The following is a 26730-nucleotide window of genomic DNA, read 5'->3' as shown; positions in this document are numbered from 1 at the left end:
TCCTTCAAAATTACAGACCAATATCCTTAACATCAATTTGTTGCAGGATTCTTGAACATATTCTCAGTTCTAATTGGATGAATTTCCTTGAGACAGAGAAGTTGCTGTCCATGCATCAGCACGGCTTTAGAAAGCATCGCTCCTGCGAAACGCAACTCACCCTTTTTTCACATGATATCTTGCGAACCATGGATGAAGGGTATCAGACGGATGCCATATTCCTTGACTTCCGGAAAGCATTTGACTCGGTGCCCCACTGCAGACTCCTAACTAATGTACGAGCATATGGGATTGGTTCCCAAATATGTGAGTGGCTCGAAGGCTTCTTAAGTAATAGAACCGAGTACGTTGTCCTTGATGGTGAGTGTTCATCGGAGGTGAGGGTATCACCTGGGGTGCCGCAGGGAAGTGTGGTAGGTCCGCTGTTGTTTTCTATCTACATAAATGAACTTTTGGATAGGGTGGATAGCAATGTGTGGCTGTTTGCTGATGATGCTGTGGTGTATGGGAAGGTGTCGTCGTTGAGTGACTGTAGGAGGATACAAGATGACTTGGACAGGATTTGTGATTGGTGTAAAGAATGGCAGCTAACTCTAAATATAGATAAATGTAAATTAATGCAGATGAATAGGAAAAGGAATCTCGTAATGTTTGAATACTCCATTAGTAGTGTAGCGCTTGACACAGTCACGTCGATTAAATATTTGGGCGTAACATTGCAGAGCGATATGAAGTGGGTCAAGCATGTAATGGCAGTTGTGGCGAACGTGGATAGTCATCTTCGGTTAATTGGTAGAATTTTGGGAAAATGTGGTTCATCTGTAAAGGAGACCGCTTGTAAAACACTAGTACAACCTATTGTCGAGTACCGCTCGAGCGTTTGGGATCCCAATCAGGTCAGATTGAGGGAGTACATAGAAGCAATTCAGAGGCGGGCTGCTAGATTTGTTACTGGTAGGTTTGATCATCTTGCGAGTGTTACGGAAATGCTTCAGGAATTCGGGTGGGAGTCTCTAGAGGAAAGGAGGCATTCTTTTCGTGAATTGCTACTGAGGAAATTTAGATAACCAGGATTTGAGGCTGACTGCAGTACAATTTTACTGCCACCAACTTATATTTTGCGGAAAGACCACAAAGATAAGATAAGAGAGATTAGGGCTCGTATAGAGGCATATAGGCAGTCATTTTTCCCTCGTTCTGTTTGGGAGTGGAACAGGGAGAGAAGATGCTAGTTGTGGTAGGAGGTACCCTCTGCCACGCACCGTATGGTGGATTGCGGAGTATGTATGTAGATGTAGATGTAGATTTGAATGTGTTTGAAGGACTTGAGATTTATGCTCACCTGCTAAAAACCCCAGGATAACAGTTGAATGAGCAAAGTGACTCAGCACATAGTAATTATTATGCAGGTTTTGAAAGACGTGTTTTACCCTTTCTCAGCATAGCGTATTTTATTGGGTTGAGACAGTATGCTTTACCACGTGTCTTCTGCAGCGGCCCTCTGCCCAGTGGCAACATTGACTCTGATGTGGTGGAGGGGACCCATCCTTTTGTTGCTTTCAGCTGGACATTTGCTCTGCTCCTTCTATGACAGTTTAATGGAAAAGAAAAGAAAACACATTCTTAAAAGATTTTTATCTGTTTCCCTTTATTAAACTATGTTTGTGAATCTCTTTAATGTTTTGTATATAAATTGTTTCAAGATTGTATTTTTAGATCCTTAGGCACATCTAGAAGGCATTCATCCTTTGTGTCAAGTGTTGATAAATCTGTTACGATGTTAATCACTTGTTGTGTCTTTCCAGTAGATGAAAGAGAGCACAGTCAGTCACCAAAGTTGTCGTCCCCATACGTCAAAATCACCCCTCCTAGTCCTTCTGTTCGACCAACAGCAGACAGTTACTTTTCGACTGGTAAGCATGTTTCGGGGGCTGTTAAACATTCTGGGTACTATAAATTATGATTTTCCAAAAGAATTATTTAGCAATTTCTGTGAAAATCCTAACTGATATTTCATAGCAATAAAAATAATCAATTATTGACAATATAATCTGAATGGATAGATAAGAAATCTACTCGCCAAATGGTGGCAAGAGAACACACGTACTAAAATGTTTAACTCTTACAAGTTTTGGAGGCAGTAGCTCCTTCTTCTGGCAGAAGAGTTGAAGGGGAAGGAAGAGGGATGAAGGAAAAGGACTGGAGAGGTTTAGAAAAAGGATTACAGTACAGAAAAGTCATCCAGAATCTCGGGTTAGGGGAGACTTACCGAATTGGATGAGAGGGAAAGAATGATTGCTGGGGAGTGAGAGTGGGATGGGCATGGATTTCAGACAATCTGAGAAATGGATGCAATCTTTAATATAGGAGGGAAATCTTTGTACTATGGGCAATGACCTGCAGTCCCTCCTAAAAGCTTCAGGCCCCTCACAAGGGTGTAAACGTCTATCCATAGAACTTGTTAGCCCACCCAAACCATACAGTTTGCCTTTTATCTTCTTCTGAAGATCACCCTTAGAACAAAAAATTCTCTCCTATATTCAAGATACCAACCATTTCCTAATTCACCTGAAATTTGTGCCTGTCCCATTCCCATCACACACTTTGCTTGTCACCATTGATGCGATCTCCCTCTATACTGACATTTTTGGATGAATACCAGGCTCTGAAAGCTTGTAAAAGTTAAACCACCAAGTGATATTTTGTTATAGTTAATGCCTGATATTTTGAAGACTCAAGTATTTGCCAAAAAATAGGCTAAGTAACTATCCTTTACTGCTTTTCTCTTTACTTTTGATAGGTCTCATCACTAGAAAAAATCAATGTTATTGGTGAAATCAGGCAAATGTGCTTGTCTGTTGGAGTTGTGATGATGGTGACAATTTTCAGCCCTTTTCGGAATAAGTGCAATACTGCCTGTTTCATGGAATGATATGCTGTCAGAAATTCTTGAGTTTTCAATAAATCAGAATATTGTTTACATTCCTTGAAATCTGTGTTAACAAGTTATCTGTTAAAAATGGTGAAAAATACATACTCTGTGCAATTTCTTCTGTCTCTAACATGAGATTTTCTATTTTATTTTACTGTCAGTGGTATTTTTAACGTGTCACTTAGTAATTTTTAGACTCCTTGTGTTCATTACTCATTAAAATTAAATTATGATGTGTGAAACTACATTCACTCATCATATGGAAAAGGTTTTGAATTGAGCAGTAGATATACCCATAAACAAGATTTTGCTAGTGAATTCAGCTTATAAACTTGTATTCTTCATCAGACTACATCAACAGAGCAAACACCTTAGCCACACTACCGTACTCACTTGTGTGTTATTTAGTACAGATGTTGGTTTCTAGCTGGCCTCCCCAGCCGTCACATTATGACATTATGGTTATCCAATCAGTGTTTTCTTTTGTAGCAATCCCCTACAGATACTAGAAAATATAAATGTGGTTACCTATGAAACTACTAAATGTTTGTACTCCCCAAATGACCAACCACAGTTTGAAGATTCTGGAGATACTTCAGTAGCATAACTTTTAACAGGGCCTGTTGGTCACTTGATTAACGTTTCTTAATAATTTTCAGTTCTATTATATTCTTGCTAGTATTTAAATGTCATATCGATGATACATGTTGTCAGTATTTGTGTGTCCCTTTCTGTAAAATTTTTGGTCACTATCTGTATGTACACCACACAGATGCATGCCAGTGGAAATGTCTGCCATTCCTGAGCTATGAGGTAGTGGACCAATGTGATGTACAGCCATCAAATTGCAAAGGGCTCTGGCTATTATTAAAAATAAAAATTATGCACAACTGTAGTAACTGTTCTCACTATCTGATGTAAACTACATGTTCTCCCAGTTTTCTTTACAATACTAAACATAATTTTGAAGTAATAATATTTCTTTTCATGGAACACACACTGCTTGTGTGCAAATCATAAATCATGTAACTGTATAATAATTTCATGTATAATGTATCCATAGTTTAAGTAATTAATTTTATGAGATTAATGTGTGATAGATCTCTTGTCTGTAAAGCTAGCTAATGATGTACCAAACTTCACTTGTAGAGCAAATATATATCATTAATACCAATACATAGTAAATTTTTGTTAATAACTTCTTAATAATAATGTAACATGATAAATTCTCAGTATTAAATGGGGCTGGTAAATACCCAGTAGTTAAAGATTATGGTAAAATCTCAATAATAATAGGCACTGGTAAATTGTCAGTAATAACTGAAGATACCGACTTCTCAGTACTAACAAATAGTAGTAAGTTCTGATTAATAATAGGAGATAATTTTTCAGTCATAGCTGAATATGGTAAATTATCACTAATAAGAAGGTGGTGACTTCTCATCCATCAAATCTGTATTATAATCAGTTTCTTCACGATCAGAAGATTTGACACTAGAGTCTACTTTCTATAAATGTGAATTCACTTCATTTCTAGTTACTGTAAGTGTTTCTGCATTATTAGTTGACTTGTACCTTTGGTTGCTATTAATTCTGCTTCTAATATTTGCTTTTTATTCAGTGGAACATACTATACTGAACTACTAGTATCTAATTGTTCAATACTGCTTTCTGAATAGCGATGTGGTAATGGAAATTAATACTTGCTTGAATAATTGGAAAAATTGATTGGAAAGAATAATTGAAACAAATTTGAAGGTAATTTATGAATCTGTGCACAATCCTGGGTGAACATTAACTGATACCAATATCAGCAGACCTTTAATATCAATAGCCAAGAGCCTTGCTGCAGTGCTAACACTGGTTCCCATCAGATCACTGAAATTAGCACTGTCAGACTGGGCTAGCACTTGGATAGGTGACCATCTGGTCTGCCGAGCACTGTTGGCCAGTGAAGTGCACTCAGCCTTTGTGAGGCAAACTGAGGAGCTACTTGATTGAGATGTAGCGGCTCTGATCTCGGAAACTGACATACGGCCGGTGTGCTGACCACGTGCCCCTCCATATTCGCATCTGGTGATGCGTGTGGGCTGAGGATGACTTGGTGGCTGGTCGGTACCGCTGGGTCCAGCAGGGCCTGTGGATGGAGTTTACATGTTTTTTTATATCAATACATTGAAGTCCAAAACACTTTTTGCATTACATACTGCTTCACATTAATTCCTTTGGGTTTAGTCTCGATTGTGACAATGTCGATGCAGGAACGGTCCTCCGGATACCGTGTAAATTCTTCTTTTCTGCACCGAACCTCTTGATGCAGGATCTCAGCGACAAGTGAAATGATGAGCAGATAGGAGTTGACTACTTAACTGTGCAAATAAATATTGCTTTTTCAATAACTTTTTATAACACTTTTAATGAATGGTTGAGATACACATTTTTCACAATACTGGTGTGATGGATCAAAGTATATGTCCGTACACTGCCACTTCTGGAGGCAAAGGTGTGAAATACAGGAATTAATAAGTTGAAGAGCATATTTCTTACTTTGTTTCATACAGATATTTAATTATGTTTCAAAACATTATTCTTGTCACAAAGCAACTCATTAATTTTCCTTTGGCGGTGTCTATAACTCATTCAGTTTACATGTAGTTTATATAAAAGTAAAGAATGAACATGTAATATGATTTAATACAACAATTACCACCTGCCCCCCCTCCCCTACTGTGCAGACATCATGCAGAGGTGCACAGTGCCTTAGGTTATTTCCCTGTTTGAAGGTTGACAATCCTGGCCGGTTTGGGCATAGCCCATTCGAGTTATTCTTTCGAATGGTTATCAATTTTTATAGGCATGTCAGCTTCTTTTAATATATATCCAAAAACAAAAATGATGTAACTTACCAAACGAAAGCGTTGGTATGTTGATAGACACACAAACAAACACAAACACACACACAAAATTCAAGCTTTCGCAACAAACGGTTGCTTCATCAGGAAAGAGGGAAGGAGAGGGAAAGATGAAAGGATGTGAGTTTTAAGGGAGAGGGTAAGGAGTCATTCCAATCTCGGGAGCGGAAAGACTTACCTTAGGGGGAAAAAAGGACTTACCTTAGGGGGAAAAAAGGACAGGTATACACTCGTGCGCGCGCACACACACACACACACACACACACACACACACACACACACATATCCATCCCCACGCATGTGTGTGCAGCTGAGGTTTACAGAGTTTTATCATGAATATGATATGTTACCTATAATGATCCTAAAACAATGTTTACATAAGTAACAAATGTGCATAAAAATTTCCATGTAATTCAGGTATTTGACGCTTTCATGGGTAGTCAACACTCACAGTAGTTAGGTTTTGACCCCTTAATTATTTGGTAGTACTCAACCTTATTAGTTCAGCATCATGACATGTGATGTACTGCAACTGTTTTCTTCTTCATATACTTTCACTCTATTACATTCATACATATCATAAACTTACAACTATATTTACTTGTGGTGCAGTCCTTTCTTATGTTTATTTGGTATCCAACACTCTATAAGCATTTATCTTTCTTAATTTTTGGAAGAAAAATCTTAATACTAACTTAAAACTAAATCTTCATAGATAAGTGTATAGTGGCTCAATCGCTACTAATACCTATTTCATATATTCAGCCATGTATTCATTCATTTCAGTGTGCAGTCATGCTATCAAAAAACTTATTTAATGTCATATGTGCGTCTCTACCTACCTCATAAATCTGAAAGATAAATTATTTTAGAGGCATGGTGCAGTCTCTTATCAATTTGTCACTTATACTGTACTTGCTTGTTTACCTGCAGCAAGACTTTTCTCATCTATCAAATATAATTAGTGCATGCCATTTCAGTATTTAAAGTTGTAAATATTGTGCATATATAGATATAATGTATATAGAATCGTAGCTTAAGTAAATATCTCATAGTTTAGCATCCCTTTCCTGTGGTTATAATCCCTCAGCTTATCTTCGTGCTTGTGTATTGTGCAGGTAGTCATAGTTGTAGTATAGACTCTCTTATTTCTCTGTGTCCCTGTTTATTGAACAGGCTTTACAAAGGCTAGTGCATTTTGAAGCTCATCAGTTTTTTTTTTTTTTTTTTTTTTTTTTTTTTTTTTTTTTTTTTAGGGTGGGGTGGGGGGTGCTCCAACACTTCCAGCTGTGCCTGTCTGCATGCACATGCTTGCAGTTTGTTGACTAGCTTGCTCCAAAATGTGCATGCACTGTGTTGCTCCAATACCACTTACGTCTCGGCAAGTTGTGTATTGCATTGCACTGTACCATGCATTTCGCAAGTTCATTTATTTGTTTACAACTGGGCCATGCACAAGATGAAGCTTTGTATTTAGAGTATCGTTCTCTCTAGACACATAAAAGTAAAATTCTTCCTTTTTACATATACTCATCTTATCATTTATACATTTGACATATATCAAAAAACACCAACACAAACACAAAATTTCCTTATCAACTAACAACATAAATTCTGGAATGTGATTTTCCAGCATCCTACATCTAATATTATTATACATATATACAGCTTAGAGGATATACAGCCCTTCTTCAATATGTAAACATTCTCAAGTCTTTGTGTGGGTAAAGGCCCTCGTCTTTCTCCGTGTTCATGTGTACTAATCTGTATGCTCCTGGGTTGGAGATTTTCGTGATTATGTATGGTCCAGTGTGTAGTATTTGCCATTTATGGTTCAGTTTCCCAATTTTTGTGGATTTGGGATGTGTTCTAAGTAACACCTTTTGTCCTGTATAAAATTGTGTTGTATGTTTCAGCTTTCTGTCATAAATTCCTTTCCTTTATTTAGCCCAGATTTCAAGCTTGATTACCGCTTGCTGTGATAATTCCTATATGTATCTCAGTCAAAGGTTTCTCCCACTCATGCACTTGTTTGCAATTGAACATCAGCTCATTTGGTGTAACTCCAGTTGATGTATGGGGAAGGTTATAAACAACCTGTAAGAAGAGAGCAACATATTCAATCCACTTGGTAAGTTTACAAGGTATATAGGTCCTCACAAACCTGTTGAATTCCTTAAACACCATTACTATGGGGGATACATCGGGATGAAATTTGGGTATTAAAATGTGTTTGATTTGGTTGGAATCTACAAACTCTTTCCATTGACATCCAACAAAATATGAGGCATTCTCTGTTAACATGACTTCTGGTTTTCCAACTCTTGCAAAATAATATTCTTCGATTCATCTTATTTTGAACTGGCTGTAATGTTCTGTACAGCATGCAGTTTTTTGTATTTGGTGAAAATATCATACAGAACTACTATGTACTTTACTCACCCCTTACCCCTGGGATAAGTTACAGCCACATCCAACAATACCTTTTCTAGAGATTTTTTAACCACAATGGGATGAAGTTCAATCTGTTTGGAGATGTTAGAATGTTTTGTTTTCTGGCAGACAATACACTTTCTTTCCATCTGTAGTAGTCTTCATCTAAGGTTGGGGAAATAACAATATTAACCTATTTTGTCAGTGCACTTTGCAGTGCCATAATGGCCCCAAGTATTGTGTGTGTATAATGTAAAATCATGCAGATATTCCTCTGGCAAACACATGTGCCATTGTTCTTGTTCGGGATGGTTCCTATGGAACAGAACACCTCTGTGAATAGTGAAAAACCTTTTCATCACTATTTTGCATAAGTTTTCCTGTAATTGCTCCATGTAATTACACATGTGGATGTAGTATGATCAGAGGGTTTATGCTTTCATCAACATAGCTCTATTTCACCTTCCTGCTCTAAAAGAACCTTGTGGTAATCAAGAAAGAGCATCAGTTATTATATTTTGGTTTCCTTTTTGTACACTATTTCAAAATCAAATTACTGAAGATACATGCACTATCTGGCTATCTGTCAGTGTAGCAATTTACAAGTTAAGAGAAACTATAGGCACTGATGGTCACAGCATAGTTTTGTGTGTTTACTCCAAAGGAAATATTCAAACCTTTAAAAGAACCAAATTACAGCCAATCCATCCAACTCCATAAATGAATATGAACATTCATTTTCAGGTAAGGTGAAACTGATGAAGCTAATTACTTTAGGGATGAGTTTTCCTTCTTCTTCTACCATTTTTTCAGACCTTGAGAAGACACATCGGTGCATCAACAAAAATCCTTCTTCATGACTGGTTGAGATAAAATATTAGCATTTAATAAGGCTTGCTTGATGTTCTTGAAATCTGTTTGACATTGCTTGTCCCATAACCAAGGTCTGATTTTCCAGAGAAGTTTGAGTAAAGCATTACTGTTCATAAATTGGTTAGTGATGAATTTCCTGAAAATGAAACTAAGCCTAAGTATGCCTTTAATTCCCTCTTGTTTTGAGGAACAGGACAGTTCCTAATGGCTTCAAGTTTTTTAGGGTCTGGCAGTATGCCTTCAGAAGAGATTATGTGTCCTAAAAATTTTACCTTTCTTGTCTGAAATTAGATTTCTTGTGCTTTGCTGTTACTCCATGTTTGGAAAAGTGGGTCAATACTTATTCTACCCCAGTGGGTGTGGCAACTGAAAGGTCATCCAAGTATACTGTTACCTTACTCAAAAGTTCGGGCCCTAACACTTTGTCCAGAGCACAGATAACTACACTTGCACTTACGTTCAGTCCAACTGGTAATACTTGAAATTTGAAGCTCCTCCATCCACATACAAAGATGGTATACTACTGATTTTCTTCATGTAGTTTTATTTGCCAATATGAGTATCAGAGATCGATTATAGTAAGAAATTTAGCATCATGGAATTTCATAAACTGTTCCTTTAAATTGTCTGGATGTGTTTGAACTGGTACAATAATCTTATTAATGTTATGTACATTGAGGACCAAGCACAGCTTGCCATCTGCCCTACTCATGGACAAAATAGAACTACAGTAAGGGGAAAACATCCTGTTAATCTATATTCTTACTGCTTCCCTCTTTGTCCATGGTATAGGGTATGAAGTAGAATAAAAAGTTTTGTGAGGGTATACTTCCATCTTCTGCACTAAATCCTTAATGATATCTTGTATTTTTTCAAATACATGTACTGTATTAACTTGAATCCAAGCCACACTTTTTTTCTGGTTTTTGTAACCCAAAAATCCACCTGAGGCTTAGATTCGAGTGCAAAGTAAGCGGAAGTTCTGAAAAATGTTGGTAGGTGCCGCCACAACTAAGTTATCCCATTGAATATATGTAGCACTACACAGGCATGTTTTGCAGGGACAAAGATAAATACTGGCGCCAAAAACCTCTGCCTCAGTAAATAAATTAAAAAAAAAAAAGATGGAAGATGAACTTTTTTCTCTGCCCCTAGTTTTGACCACTGCATTTTCATACATTATCCAACGAAGTAAATACAAATTCCGTATTGTTCATCTTCGAATATAGCAGCATTTCAATGTACTACGAAAATCCGACTGGCAAGACTGTTTGGGATGTTTGTCAATATGGCCAACTCTACGTTCTGAATTTTTTCCTACCTGTGAGAAGAGATGGTTGCTAATAGGAACTTTTATATATTGTGAATCACATGCAGTATTCTCTTCACCATAAGAATAATACGAATATAAACATTTTGCCATGTATTGTTTCATGTTTGCTGCTATCTCATTTAAATCCTGTCTACCTAATAAACTACAAAACTAGAGTGAGACAACAGCAAACGTGGAAGAATATACATATCATGTCATATTTATATTCATATTATTCTTATGCCTAATAGTGGTACAGTCAGAAATGAAGCATGGCAATTGACTAGATTTTTAAATCTAAGATGACTCTAATTTCTGTGCAGAATGTAATGTACTAAAGAGGCGTCTGCAAAGATTTTCAAACGGAGAAAAAGTTTTGCTAAATTCTCATTCAGAACATCTTCTATCATACACAGTCTATTATTTTGTTCTTGTTGATCATTATCGAAGAAAGCCGCAGTGTAAGTAACATCAAATAGCAGTTTCTTGCCACTGTTTCACTAATGAGACGATTCCTCTCTTTTGTTTTTTAATTGTAAGCGGCGGTAGCGTGCACAAAAGCAAGCCATGCCTCGAGTGGCGACAGGTCGTAAACACACATTATCAGAATGCGACAAACAATTGTGACACAGTACAGTAATGCATTTTCAGCTTAGAGTGACGTAAACACCTACAACAAAGAGAACGGCACTTATCAGATCAAAGAAAAATAAGCAATCAATTCAAACCAGACGAAGCACATGAAAAAGGAAGGGTACCTGTAAAAATATGGATGGAGCGCCTGATGCATAGCAATGGCTACCTGATAAAGCTTAACTGCTAAGCTTACGACTCGAACCAAACTATTGTAGCTGTATCGCCATTCATTCGACCTAAATTGTGTCTCATATTACAATGGACCAACTTTGTTTCGATTTGGAGGTGTGGCCTAAAACTTTTCTCCCCCCTTGAATTTAGAGTCTCAAATTTCAGACGCGGCTTAGATTCAGGAAAATTTTTTTTCCTTGATTTCGAGTCTCATTTTTCAGGTGTGGCTTAGATTCGAGTGCGGCTTAGATTCGAGTAAATACGATATATAAGCAAGTATCAGTTCCCTAAGTTCTTCTTGCTGTTCTTGAGTTGGGCACTTGGTTCACTTACCTTTGTGTTTCTCGTATCGATGTTTACCTTCTCTGCTGCCGACTGTTTGTTATTGAATGTGTTGACAAACGTGACTATTGGATTTACCAATTAAACCTCAAAGTCATGAGTAACTTCAGATTTATGTCTTATCAGTACTTCCCCTGATTAGATCTACTGCAAATAATTGATTATTTACTGTGAAATGGCATTGGCCCTTGCCTATATCAATTTGTATTTGGTATGACCTAAATTTATCCATACCAATTAAACAATCAACTATTAATTTCTCTACTGTCAAAAAATTGCATCATACAGAAAACTGTCCTAATTGGATGGGATTTAAGGCTTGTATTTTGGCTCATTTTGATTTCTGATCAGTGGCAAATATTTTGGCTTTAATAGTAGCTTGTATCTTGCCCTTGACCATGACCATGACCAAGTTTTCCTGTGTACTCTTATTACTTTGATACAGATCATCTTTCACATCACTACCTTGATTGTATCTGATAAAGCAAGTGTCAATCAAGCTCATGCACCCACTCCCCCCCCCCCCCACAGGTCACAGAACAGGAGCCTACCATGATCGGTTCAAGTTTTCCGGCCCATGGTAGCATTGGTCTCTGGGTTAGGTGTAACTTCTACTATATGGATCTGATTACACAATTAGTATCCTGATCAGTATCCTGTGAGACTCTCAGTGGAAATTCTCTTTGCCTTTGTATGTTATTTAGCATATGTGCATTACTTTGCTGGCTGAATTTTGCTGCCTGTGGACTATTTGACTGTCTGGAATAGTTTTGTGTTTGCCAAGCAATCAGCTGATTATTGCTGGTAGCTTGTGTCTGTTCATATTGTACAGGCTGGCCATACTCCACTTGCCTTTTGTAGTTGTTTTTGTTAAATGTTTGCCCATTTCTTTTATATCTGCCCTTGAATTTATGGCTTTTCCCATTGCCGTTGTGATTACTGTTACCGTTACCGTAGGTCTGTGTGGGGTAAGGTTGCCATCTGTGTCGGACTATGAATCCATTGTTCCCTTGTCGGTCCATAAATCTCTGGGCACTATCGGTGTATTATCAGGCTTGGGTTGTGCTGATCTCTCTTTGTATATAAAATCCGTAGAGTCCAGTACTGATAGGAAATATTCGGTTTTGTGTTCCAAAATGGAAATGAGTTTTTCCCTACTGTGGGCAGGAAGATGGCTCTTTAAAATTTTCAGCATGTCTACTTGAGATACTAGGTCTGTCCAGTATCTGGTTTTATTCAAATATTTTTCAAAATAGCCCCTTAACCTTCTATGTTTGCTGTTGAATGGAGCTGAGTTCAATACTTAATGTCTGGGCCTCTCTTATATAGCCTCAGACCAATATTTGCCCAGAAAGTCACTCTCAAACATGGTAGTGGCAACATTCCACCATGTCCGTAACCCATAGTAGAACATCACCCTGTTTGTATCCAACAATGAATCTCTTTTTCTGGGCTTTGGTCCACGCACAAGGTAAAAAATTTCAAAATGCTCTGATAATGGCCATGGGGTTAGTTCTCTTCCCTTCAGAGGTTAATACCAGAAACTGTTGATGCCTACGTAATTTCTCATCTTCAAGGATGTTGACAAACACACTGCGCTGTCAGTGACAGGCAGGTGTATCTTTGCCTGTGGCGAAGCACATGGCATTTGCACTTGATTGACAGGAATAGGAGCCAGAAAGCATTGTTGCATTCTGCGACCTTGACTATTTTCCCTTGATGGGCTAACCACATATTGTGGGTAACCAGTCAAAGTATCAAACTTCTCTAAAAGCATGAATTAGTTTTCTGCCAAATGTTGTTTTGGAATGTCAGTAATTTTAACAATACTGCCTTGTAACCTTTCCTCTGCTTCCTTTAAACCTGAATCTATTTTAGTTAGAAATTGACTTTCTTTCTCTTTTAGAGCTTCTTCTATTATGTCTACATAAATTTTGCACTCTGACACTATCTTTTCAGCAGGGGTACTGCCTTTATTCAGCATCCTAGCTTCAGCTTTTTCAGTTGTTTCCATTACATCTGCACATACCTTATCTCTCTATTTTTTGCCAAATTTTGACTCTTAACTTAACCTGTGCACTCTTAGACTTAACTTTTATACTTCTGTAGATAAGTTTTTGCACAGGTCTTGCAGCTCGCTGACTGCATTTGTCACATTTTTTGCCGAAGCATCCACTTGGGATTGCATCTCGTGAATTTGAAAATATGCTTCACTAAGGTTCTGTAACTCATCTGCAAGTTGTTCCTGTTTCTCATTTACAGATGATACTCTTTCCATTAATGTATTTATGTTGCAGGATAAGTCAGTAATTATTTCTTGTTTTACCTGTTTTCCTAGCTCTGTCAACTTCCTGGATAGTTCATCAGGTAATTCAGTGCATATACTTTTGCTCACCTCACTGAACTGTTGAATAATATTATTGTTAAAATCATTAAATGCCTGATTTTTCTGTGTAAACTGTTGTCGTATACCCTTAAGTTGTTGTGTTACATTTTCCTGAAATTCCTGTTGTTTTGTTAACTGTTGTGTTAATTGTTGCATGAGTAGTATCAAACTGTGTGTCTCACTACTATTTACATTGTTTTTACAAAATGTTTCTTGTTCTTGCGTTTGTGGTGTCATGAGCAAGCAATCAAAGGCATTTTTGCTATCACGCCTTTCAGTTCCAGTACTTCAAAAAACAGTTCCTGGTGAGAACTGAGAAGTTGTTTCATTGACTATAATTAAAGTGACATCATGATTAGTTATATTGCCAGTGTCATCCTGTATTGATAGTAGGATGCCAACATCGTTGCTTTGGTTGCCATCAGCCAGTTCACGAGTTTGTGTGTTACCTTCAACTGTTGCCAAGCTCAGTTTCTGACATCTTTGCATATTGCATTTTGTAATGAATTTTCAACAATGGCCGTTTCCTTTGACTCTATTGCAAATAGTTTTTAATGAAATTATGAATAAAATTTTCTCTCTATCGGTACTTTTCAATTAAAGTAGTTTTAGCTGCGTATTCACTAATGAACCTGATCATTATCTGAGACAGTCTTATAGAATCTGAATGACTTACCTTGCACTTTAATGATGACTTTGTACACATATTTAACTTTTCAGTAGAAATGCCCTTTCTGAGAAGGATATTAATCAGAAGGAAAGGAGATAATCTACTGCCAGAGAGATGGCACCAAGTGCGACCATGTAAGCATACAGTGTAGCAGCTTTCTACATTTAATGCTCAAATCAGCAGTTCTGGCTCGTCTTATTTGTAGGCAGAATTTAATTTTAGTTTGCTCCTTCAATGTTTTTATCGTTACCAGTCCTGTGGACATCTTACAATTCTAATGAAAATGTCGTTAGTTTCTCATAATAATAATATGAATCATTTATCTCAAAAAATTTTATTGTTACCATCGACTAAATGGTCACCATTGAATATAGATGTGATAATGGAAATTGATTAATAATTGCTTGAATAATAGGAAAAATTAATTGGAAGGAAGAGTTCTTTGTCTCCATCTATGATTTTTACCCTCCATGCTGCCCTCCAATACTAAATTGGTGATCCCTTGATGCCTCAGAATATGTCCTACCAACTGATCCCTTCTTCTACTCAAGTTGTGCCACAAATTTCTCTTCTCTCCAGTTCTATTCAATACCTCCTCATTAGTCGTTTGATCCACCCTTCCAATATTCAGCATTCTTCTGTAGCACCACATTTCAAAAGCTTCTATTCTCTTCTTGTCTAAACTATTTATTGTCCACGTTTCACTTACATACATGCTACACTTTGTCACGGCATGTTGTCTCTACCTCCTTTTCCTCCTTACGAAGAGACGGCGGAAGACTGATCTGGATACGAAAAACATCTTCGACAGCACTTCTTGGCATTTCATGTCGCGGACGAACAAACATGTAAGTCTCTGTTCCTTACACGGATTTCACCTCAAATGTATCGGTTGTTGTCGCAATTGGCTCCTTTGAAAGATCCTGTGTCTTTGTCCTTTGCTGAAATGTGCTCACTTCTGTCCATTTATTTTCAAAAGCAAACGCATGTGGTAGCCACTCGTGTTGCCTTTTATCATTGTCAAAAACAACCGAATCAATCCTATTGCGCTTGGGCTGCTGAACTTCACGGCCTCAGTAGAAATTGTCAATTCGTTACTGCAGTTCACAAAGAATCCTATGCCGATTCCACGGTACGGGATGCTATTATCCGATCGGCACCCGACAAAGAAGTTAGGCAATGTGCCCTTCTGTTGGCAAATCCGACTCTAGATGAAGTCCTATACATCGCTCAGTCTTTTGAAATTTCTCGCGCCGCTGGAGCGCAAATAGAGGCCTGGGGTGACATCGGGGAAGTACAACCTCTGTGCGATGTTGATGAAGCGTGTGACGTGTCCGCGCCTGCCGATGTGGCCGCAGTACACTCCCGAGCACAGCCTCGGCCTAACCATTCCTCACTGTCCAAATACTAGGTAGAGATGTACGCATGCAAGTGGATACTGGTTCTGTTGCCACTATCATCAATTCTCAGATGTATCTTCAGTTGGGTTCTCCAATCCTGTCACCTGTTACTAGGCAATTACGGACTTACAATAAACAGAAGATTTCTCTCTTGGGACAATTTGATGCTGAGGTATCTTACAAATCTGTCGTTTGCACTGTTCCCATATTTGTGGTCAACCATAGTAACGCGGAGAATCTTTTTGGTTTCGATGCCTTTCGCGTTTTTGGGTTCTCCGTAGATGACTCTGTCAATATCGTCTCTGATGCTATTCCTTATGCTCAATTGGATTCCTTGTCGACAACATTTTTGTCCCTTTTTCTCCTCGGTTAGGCCGTGCAAATGACTTTGAAGCTCATATCACACTCAAACCCACTGCTCGGCCAAAGTTGTTTCGGGCTCGGCCCATCCCTGTGGCCCTTCGTGATCAGGTCAAACGGGAGCTGGATCGTCTCACTGCTTCAGGGGTCTTGCTTCCTGTCACTTCCAGTGAGTGGTCCTCTCCTGTCGTTGTCGTTACTAAGCCAAATGGTGATATTCATCTCTGTGGCGATTTCAAAGCCACTGTAAATGCTCAAATGCCTCATCGACACTTACCCTATGCCCCGACCTGAACAATTGTTCACTAAACTTGTTGGAGGCCAGTATTTTTCTAAATTTGACCTGTCAGAAGCGTATCATCAACTTCCTCTCGATGCTGCTTCCCGGCAGTTTCTGGTCCTTAACCTGCCTTTCGGCCTCTATCAATACCGACGATTGCCATTTGGGGTTGCCAGCACCCCTGCTCTCTTTCAGCGATTCTTGGAACAATTATTGCTCACTGTCCCTCGGTGTATAAATTACCAGGACGACATTGTCGTCACTGGCTCCACCACTGACGAACATCTTCAAAATCTCTGCACACTTTTTCATGTCTTACAGACTGCCGGTCTTAAGTGTAATCTTCAGAAATCACAATTTTTTTCAGTCATCTATCACGTACTTGGGGTTTCAACTCTCACGGGATGGTATTCGTCCAATTCAGCAAACTGTTGCTACGATCAATGCCCTTCTTCACCCTACATCTGTTAAGGAACTGCAGGCCTTCTTGGGGAAAATAACATACAGTAGAGTGTCGATTATCTGAACGTCGGTCAGCCGAATGACCGCTTAACCGAACTGTGTACTCGCTTGCACCTGTTACTCTCCCACCCTACCGTCCATCATCCCCCTCACTCCCACATTCGTCGCCACACTGGGCCACCGCTGGCGGGACATTGCTTCTAATGGGGCCTTCACAAGACGCTGCTGACTGGCCAAGCCGCCAGTCGCTGTGTTTCAACAATCAGCACACTTCTGTCGGCTTGGCTCTGGCAGTAGAAGTAGTGGCAGTATCAAAGCTGTTCACAGCAACAGCCACGCCAGCTAAGAGTTGAGGCATGCCGCTCCGCACAGTTTGAAGATTTGCGCGCCCCCAAGAACAGCTTCTCATGGTGCAAAGAGTCACCTTCTGTTCTCTGTTACGACCACTTGTGTGCTGCTGCCTGAAGAAGTGAACTTGACGATACAAAATGCTTAAATGTAAACGTGTTGTTTATTCCTACTGAAATTGCCTTTGTATGTTACTTTGTAATACTAAAAGAGATGCCTGTTTTTATGAATAAATTTACTGTACAGTACTTCTTTTTGGCAAATAAACATGTACAGTTCGATTATCCGAACAAACCAGTTTTCCGAACACCCATGTCCCCCAATTACTTTGGATAATCGATGCTCTACTGTACTGTCACAGGTTTTTACCGTCTGCGGCTTTGGTGGCTCAGCCGTTGCATCGCCTGTTGCATAAAAATGTGCCCTTTCACTGGTCCGCATCATGTGATGCGGCTTTCCAGAAATTATCGACCTGGCCAACATCTTGTTCTTGCCACAGACGCCTCTCAATACGGGGTCGGTGCAATCCTTGCGCACCATTTTTCTGATGGTTCTGAACAAACCATTGCTTATGCCTCCAAAACGCTCACGGATGCCCAACAAAAGTATTCTGAAATTGAAATAGAAGCTTTGGCCATTATTTATGCTCTTCATAAGTTTGGTGTTTTTCTCTGTGGATCCAAATTTCATCTTGTTACGGATCACAAACCACTTGTTTCCTTGTTTCATCCATCAACGTCACTTCCCAGCAAGGCTGCACACTGCCTCCAGCGTTGGGCTCCTTACTTGTCTCGTTTCAATTATGAGATTCATTTCCGGCTGACGGCTCAACATGCGAATGCTGATGCACTGTCTCACCTTCCCATGGTTCCTGATCTGGCATTCGATAGGGATGAACTTTTGTGTTTCCACCTGGATGTTGCCGAGCAGCGGGTTGTGGATGGGTTCCCCATCACCGGGGACCAGCTGGCGGCTGCTATGGGTTCTGACCCTACCCTCTGCCGGCTTTTACGTTGTATTCAGAAGGGTTGGCCAGATAGTCCGTCCGCTAAGACTTCTGATCTGCTGCGGAACTACTACGCTTTGCGTTACCGCCTCACGGCTAGGGATGGTGTTATCTTTGTCACCGTGGCCTTCACCTGAGAAGCCCTGGGAGTGTATTCATACTGACTTCACGGGACCTGTTTTAGGTACTTATTGGCTTCTCGTTATTGACGCCTACTCTAACTTTCCTTTCATTGTCCGTTGCATGTCACCTTCCATCGCGGCAACCACCAATGCTCTATCTCGCATTTTCTCTTCGGAAGGCCTTCCCTCTACTCTTGTTACTGATAATGGTCCGCAATTTGCCTCTTCCGATTTTGCAGATTTTTGTGCCCGTCATGGTGTCGTGCATGTCACGGCCCCTCCGTTCCATCCACAGTCAAACTGTGAGGCTGAACGACTGGTCCGCACATTTAAGGCTCAGATGAGGAAACTCCTGACTTCTTCTGCTGCTGATGATCCGCTTCTCCAATTTCTTGCTTCTTTCATTTCACCCCCATGGGCAACCACAGCCTGGCTGAGCTCTTACATGGCCGACAGCCCTGCACGCTACTTCATCTTCTGCGACCTTCCACCTTACGGCCGCAGGTGCCTTCGCTTGGCCGGTCCACCTCCGATGACCTTGTATGGGTACAGGGATATGGCAGGCGGCCAAAATGGAGTCCTGGCCGCATCTTACGACACCGTGGCCGACGCCTGTATGAAATACAGACGGACACGGGTGTTGCAGTGCGGACCAGCTTCAGCCTCGTGTGCTGGCAACGCCTGCTCCAGATGCCGCTACACCACCTTCGGCTCTACCTGACGCTCGGGATACTGGAATCTCTCATTACTCACAACGCAGTCCTCTCACCATCATATCGGTGCCAGCACAAGAACTGACGCCACCAGGAGACATGCCCATGCAGGAACCAGATGACCACCTTCTGTCGAAGCAACTCTACTCGCCCCCTTCTGCTACGGACGCGAGCACATCACCCATGTCTCCTGTTATAACAACTGGACTTGTCGCAACAGGCATATTGGGGCACGGGGCCCCAGCAGATTCGACCCCGACGTCTCCTGTCAACTCGACCCGTTTTCATCGGGGACACTTCCGTCTGTACGGGAAGCCTCCTCCTTGAGAATTTACGGCCAGTGAAACAACACCTATGGACATTAGCAATCTACAGGCCACCTCCATCAAGACCTGTGCAAAAACTTCAAAGGGGGGAAAAGTGTTGTGACTCGCCGATCTTTCAAAGTGCCGCCGCACAGTTACGCACGTCCTCTACATGCGGTGCTGTCTGCCAGCCATGCAGCAGCAGCGCCACCTAAGCGGCCAGCCAGCCAGCGGCCGCTAGACTTGGACTCAGTTATGATTTGACTGTCAAAGTGTACACACTTCTTACTCTGTTTTACTTGATCTGTGTCTTTCATGTACTGCGTCTTCCTTGAAGTATATTTGTTCAACTTGAAGTTATAACAATGCTCCTCCGGATACCGCATAAAATCTTCTCGTCTGCCCTGAACCTTTCTGTGGTGAGTGAAATGATGAACAGACAGGAGTCAAACTCTTAACTCTGTGAATAAATATTGATTTTCCAATACCTTTTTATAACATTTTTAATGAACGGTCGACATACACATTTTTAACAATACTGACACGACAGACCAGAGCATATGTCCATACGCTACCACTTCTCGAAACAAAAAGGTGAAGATTCAGGAGTTAATAAATTGGAGAGTGCATTTTATATTCTGTTTCATACAAATATTTAACAATGTATCGAAACATTATCATTCTCACAAAACAACTCGTTAATGTATGTTTGGCAGATTTTATAACTCATTCAGTTTACATATAGTTTGTATATAAGAACAGAATAGAACGAAAACATATGATTCAATACATTTCCACAAAATTTTGTAAATATTTTGATCCTAAATGTATTTTTTTAGTTCACTGATTCACTGAAATGGAAACCAGAATCAAGCAGTGTATAATGACAGCTACAAAGTCTTTTGTTTATTTGAGCAGATATTTTTTGTATTTGAGAAAACCTTTGTTCACCTGTGATCTTAGCTTTGAAAACGCTTGAATAACTGAAATGATAATTTATAATTACGGAGTGCAATTGGTGCTAGTCTTAGAGCAACGGTGGGAGGTTATACAGTATTCTGCAGGAAGTCAGTTACTTGTTTTTAGGTGGCAGCCACAGATTTAAAAGGGTTACGATGTGCCTGACACAAGTGGCCCTCATGGTGATTAGACACGGTCGACTTGAATCTTGATGACGAGTATGCCTACCGTCAGATTACCACACAGCCTGACTTCAGACCACTGTCACATCTGAATACTCCACAAATGGGGATATTGCAGGACTCTACCAGCTGGCTACCAAATGAAGACCCACAGTGAGTCTCTTTCAAACTCTGTCAGGTGCTGACAGCACTATCTCACTTGAGTATGCAGCATTCCTGTGTTCTTCAAAGTGATTTCGCAAAATTTGACACTGTTGATGCCTCTTATGTACAACAAAACTAGTACACTCTCGTGGCCATTCTACCTGTCAGAGATAGCTGTCACTCTAATAATTTACATATCTGCTACTGTTGTGTACATATGCTAACTTAAATTGACATTTGTCTCTACTGAGGACTACTTCAGAAATAAAATTCAGAACATGGACAATTTAACACTCGTGGCAGATATTTGCACAGACACAGTGCAGTGCGTTGGTTAATTGGGAATTATTGTTTATTATTTTGATGATGATAAAATGGAAATAGTATGGAGTGTAGCCATGTATGGAAGTGAAACATGGGCGGTAAATAGTTTGGACAAGAAGAGAATAGAAGCTTTTGAAATGTGGTGCTACAGAAGAATGCTGAAGATTAGATGGGTAGGTCACATAACTAATGAGGAGGTATTGAATAGAATTGGGGAGAAGAGGAGTTTGTGGCACAACTTGACAAGAAGAAGAGACCGGTTGGTAGGACATCTTATGAGGCATCAGGATATCACAAATTTAGCATTGGAGGGCAGCGTGGAGGGTAAAAATCGTAGGGGGAGACCAAGAGATGAATACACTTAGCAGATTCAGAAGGATGTAGGTTGCAGTAAGTACTGGGAGATGAAGAAGCTTGCACAGGATAGAATAGCATGGAGAGCTGCATCAAACCAGTCTCAGAACTGAAGACCACAACAACTACAACAAAATGGAAATGGTTACTATTAGGACCTGTGAATTGTTAGGAACACACACTGCTGAATATATTTCAAGCATATTGTTACAGAATTGTAATGAATGGGCAATAAATATCATGAAAGTTGCTACTCACCAGTCTCAGGCACTGCAGTGGGGTTTTAGTTGCCTGAGACTGCAGTCATGTGTGTGAGTTGTGTTCCTATATCTACAACTACATCTACACCTACATCTACATGCATACTCTGCAGATCACATCTAAGTGCCTGGTAGACAGTTCATTGAACTACCTTCACAATTCTCTATTATTCCAAACTCATATAGCGTGCAGGAAGAACGAACACCTATATCTTTCTGTGCAATCTCTGATTTCCCTAATTTTATCATGGTGATAGTTCTCCCTATGTCAGTGTCAACAAAATACTTTCACATTCAGAGGAGAAAGTCAGTGAATGGAATTTTGTGAGAAGATTCCGTCGCAATAAAAAACACCTTTCTTTTAATGATGCCCAGCCCAAATTCTGTATAATTTCAGTGACACTCTCTCCCATATTTCAAAATAATACAAAACGTGCTGCCCTTCTTTGAACGTTTTCGATGTACTCCATCAGTTATATCTTGCCCAGCCTGGTAAGGATCCCACACCATGCAGCAGTATTCTAAAGGAGGATGGACAAGTGTAGTGTAGGCAGTCTCCTTAATAGGTCTGTTACATTTTCTAAGTGTCCTGCCAATAAATCACAGTCTTTGGTTAGCCTTCCCCACAACATTTTCTATGTATTCCTTTGAATTTAAGTTGTTCGTAGTTGTAATTCCTAGGTATTTAGTTGAATTTATGGCTTTTAGATTAGACTGATTTATTGTGTAACTGAACTTTAACAAGTTCCTTTTAGCACTCATGTGGATGACCTCACACTTTTCGTTATTTAGGGTTAACTGCCACGTTTTGTACCATTCAGATATCTTTTCTAAATCATTTTGCAGTTTGTTTTGATCTTCTGATGACTTTATTAGTCGATAAATGACAGTGCCATCTGCAAACAACTGAAGACGGCTGCTCAGATTGTCTCCAAAATCATTTATATAGATAAGGAATAGTAAAGGGCCCATAACACTATCTTGGGGAACCCCAGAAATCACTTCTGTTTTACTTGATGATTTTCCATCAATTACTATGAACTGCAACCTCTCTGACAGGAAATCACAAATACAGTCACATAACTGAGATGATATTCCACAAGCATGCAATTTCACTACAAAGTGCTTGTCAGTAGCACTCAATACTTCATGCGAATGAAGAGGTAGTTGTGTTTCACAAGAACGATGTTTTCTAAACCCATGTTGACTGTGTGTCAATAGACCATTTTCTTCAAGGTTATTATTTATTTATTTATTATTCTTCAAGGTTATTATTATTATTATTAATGTTACCCCTCCTAAAATTCTGATTTTCTTGTGCATGTAATTTCTCATTTCTATCCTTATTAATGGCATCTAATGTGTCTACAAAAGATAGCAGCTCCCCCACTACATAAGATATCTTTCTGTGCATAAGTAGGTAAACGTCTTATTAAAATTCTTACTAAACCTTCCTCCTCCATTGGTTTGTCTAAATACTTGGCCCTCTTCAAGTGCCGGTCGAAATACTTATGCATCGAACACCAGGCGTTGCTGTAGTATTTCGGTCCCATAAATCTGAAATTAACTTCTCTTGTGCACTGGAAGACCAATATTTTTCTTTAAATTTTCTTTGAAAGTCTTCTCAGGACGTGAAGTTCTCTATGTTTACCATGCCCCATTCTGAAGCTTCACCCTCCAAATAACCTATCGCAAATTCTATTTTCTTAGCCTCCTCCCAACTTTTAGGCATGGCCTGATTAAATTGTATTAAGAAATGGGTGGGGTGTACCTCCCCATCTGGTTTAAACCTAGGGAACTGTCGGGAAAAGCATGAATTTGATCCCCATTGCAAATCGTTAATTATTTCTTTATTTAGAACAAGATTTTGAGACACTGTACTCTTTTCAAGTTTCTCCTGAATAATTTTGAATTCCATTCTTAGGTTATCTAAGTCTTTTTTAGTATGATCTAATTCGGAGGTCATTATAGGTGAAGGAATGTAAACGCTTAATTTTTCTTCCACTTTTCGTTCTATTAGCTCATCCACCTGTTCCTCTATATCGGTTAGATTGATCAACTCAGTTGTAGTTAACTTTTCTTTGAGATTTTGTTCTACAGTTTCTAAATGTGGGCTAATTCCTGAAATTTGCACCTGAAGTAATGGGAGTTATTTATCTTGTTTATGTACATTTGTTTTAATGTTACTTAATTCCTGTTTAACCACTTAAAATGTGACCTTGGAGACATCTTTCAAGGAATCAAAATTTTCGTTGACTCTGGTTTCTAGGCTACTACATTTACAGTCGACATCATACTCTAATCTATGGGCTATTTCCCATAAATAATTTCTCCTGTCTCTCCTCTAAGCCTTTAAACAAAATATTTACTCTTTCACTTAGAGAGTCAGACAATTCTTTTTTTCAAGTCTAACTTGAGGTGTTGCATTTGAGTGTTTTGTAAATCTAATTTAGACTTTAATTCTGAGTTCTGTAAATCTAGTTTAGAATTTAATTCTGCCTTCAGTTCATCTTGTCTTGTGTTCTGTGACTCAAACTGAGTTTTGATAAACTTCATTAATTCACCCATATTAGGTCCTCAGTTTCCTATCCGCATTGTTCCAACATGCTCTTCAGATTGTTGATTATCCCCTTCCATCTTATTCTTCTTAGCCTTAAGTCGAGTCGACATTCATAGTACCCCCTACTCACAAGTCTTAGACGGCACAATTGAACAAAAGTCAAAGTTCGCTCACCCGGTGTGACTTGACGATCTGCTACCGGCGGTGTTGGTGTTGGTGTAGATGGCGGCGGCGGCGTTTGTAGACGGCAGCATCAGAGCTGTAGACAGTGGTGTTGGCGTTGTAGACAGTGGCGTCAGCATTCTAGAAGACGGTGTCAGCATTGTAGACGGCGGTGTCGGCGTTTGTGAACGGCGACGGCAGCATTTGTGAATTAATGGATTGACTGTGGTGTTCGTTCTACTTGATTTCCTTGCTTCTATCACCACTAACCAACAGGACAATTTTCGATAAATATCTTTGAATCTTGTTTGCTGTTACTCGTCGCTATGGCAACACTCGTCAATCTTTTCAACTTGATTTCGTTTATCTTCCACCTTCTTCACAGGTCCTTTCTTTACCGGTCACCACGTTATGCGGTGCCCCGATGTATTTTCTTTAAAACTTAGAGCCGCGCTCCTTGGACTGTCCGTGTGAACGTATCTAAATGCCGGATACAGGCTCAGCTTCCCTGCAGCTCCGGAATCTTTTGCTTGCATCAAACTCTTCTCCGAAAATTCTGTATTTTGAAGAAGGTGAAAATTCATCTACTATTCCAAAATCCTATTATCTAGTCCAAATAAAGACTCTCTCAAAATTCAGTTGCTGTTAACATATTCTATATTCAAAATTCAATACACCATTTCACTGCCACATTAAACAGTAAGCACACATTTTCTTAGGGCATTCCCGCATGACTGAATTCCAGCAAATTAAATAACATTTTTTCTCAATGATACAACACTAATATACATGTCCGTCTGCTCGAGACCAAGTCACTATTAATAATAATCTTTTTTTTTCTTCTGTTGTTTCTCCCCAACACACGACAATCACCAATGTTTTTTCGTGCATGAAATTCGTCCATGGAATTCTGGGCCGGAAGTTTTTCTTTTTTCTTTGCTACAACCAAGCGCGTCACTTGTTGGCCTGGTTTTGCTTTTCTTTCTCGGTTAGCCTGCACAAGCAACGTTCTGCGGCAGTGTGTATCTGTTTATGCTACAACTCACTACAAAATAACGTGTGTTCGAAGAGGCTGGAACACAAATGACTCCAGACTTTCGTAAAATTCTGGGGGCACTACAGTCTCACACTGTGCTTGTTGACATTCTCCACCAGACAGCATTCGTCTCTCTCCCCACTATCCCTTCCCCTTCCCAGTCCCCGTCCAGATTGCTTCTTGCATCGCACATAATCTTTGCATTCTGACCTGAGATGTGTGCAGTAGATGTGCTTGCTTGTGTGTATGAATGGTGAGATTTCTCTTTTGCAGATGAAAGCTGTTGCTTAAAGCTTTATGTAAGGTTCATTTAATTGTGCCTGTCTGCAACTTAATTGTCTTCTTTACAGTAAGTAACAATCTGTCTTTTCCTACATTGGGAATTAAACTGTTTTTCTTATAAATGCATAACCAAAATTTGTCACTCAGACAATTTTTGGCATCTGTTGTGGTTGCATCATACAGTATTCTGAATTCCATTGCTCTCAAACCAAAGAAACAATGCATTCTAGACCTTAAATCCACATGCTGATGCAGCGACCAACTAAACGTTTTGAAGTAAGTTAAGTTCATCTCCATGTAGTAAGCGAACTGTACATACTATGTGAAGTCAAGATTAGCTTATGTTTTGGTTTGATGACACTGAGTAAATTGCTGCTTCTGAATGTGGTGTGAATGTAAGGGAAACTTCTCTTCTGTATTATACTCTATGTTTAAATTGAATGTTTGACATAGCATGCTCCATTCAGCTATCCAGAATTTGGTTTTATTTTGAAATGCAATATTGTGAATGGCATACATGTGTTTTCCTTTTTTTTAAAATGTGAATACTGTTTGTATTAAAAAATTGTTGTGATTTTGAATGATAAATACAAGAATTCAAAACAAAAGGTTGGATATTCACTTGTTGGAACATAAGAGAACTTCGAGAGGTCAAAACCTGTGTGATGTTCCAAGGAGAGGATCTTTGAAAGAGACTTAAAGTGCAGTCTTGTATTCTTGACATTATAACTATGCTTAAGTGCTGTAAATTCACTCTGTGTAATAAAATGATTCATTTTCAACCATGTGATAGATCAACTGTC

The 26730-nt window shown here is 39.4% G+C and overlaps 1 protein-coding gene across 2 annotated transcripts in view; it reads left to right on the top strand.

The window, feature by feature from the left end:
* LOC126161294 (filamin-A) overlaps window positions 1–26730 on the top strand; it is a 917852-nt gene that overhangs the window by 437832 nt on the left and 453290 nt on the right. For both annotated transcript variants that reach the window (XM_049917033.1, XM_049917034.1), the window contains exon 12: window positions 1806–1913. In XM_049917033.1, the coding sequence (XP_049772990.1) occupies window positions 1806–1913 (108 nt within the window). The remainder of the gene's footprint in view (window positions 1–1805; window positions 1914–26730) is intronic.

The sequence above is a fragment of the Schistocerca cancellata genome, chromosome 2 (assembly GCF_023864275.1).
Source record: "Schistocerca cancellata isolate TAMUIC-IGC-003103 chromosome 2, iqSchCanc2.1, whole genome shotgun sequence".
Lineage (NCBI taxonomy): Eukaryota > Metazoa > Arthropoda > Insecta > Orthoptera > Acrididae > Schistocerca > Schistocerca cancellata.
This window is presented reverse-complemented; position numbering and strand designations above follow the sequence as displayed.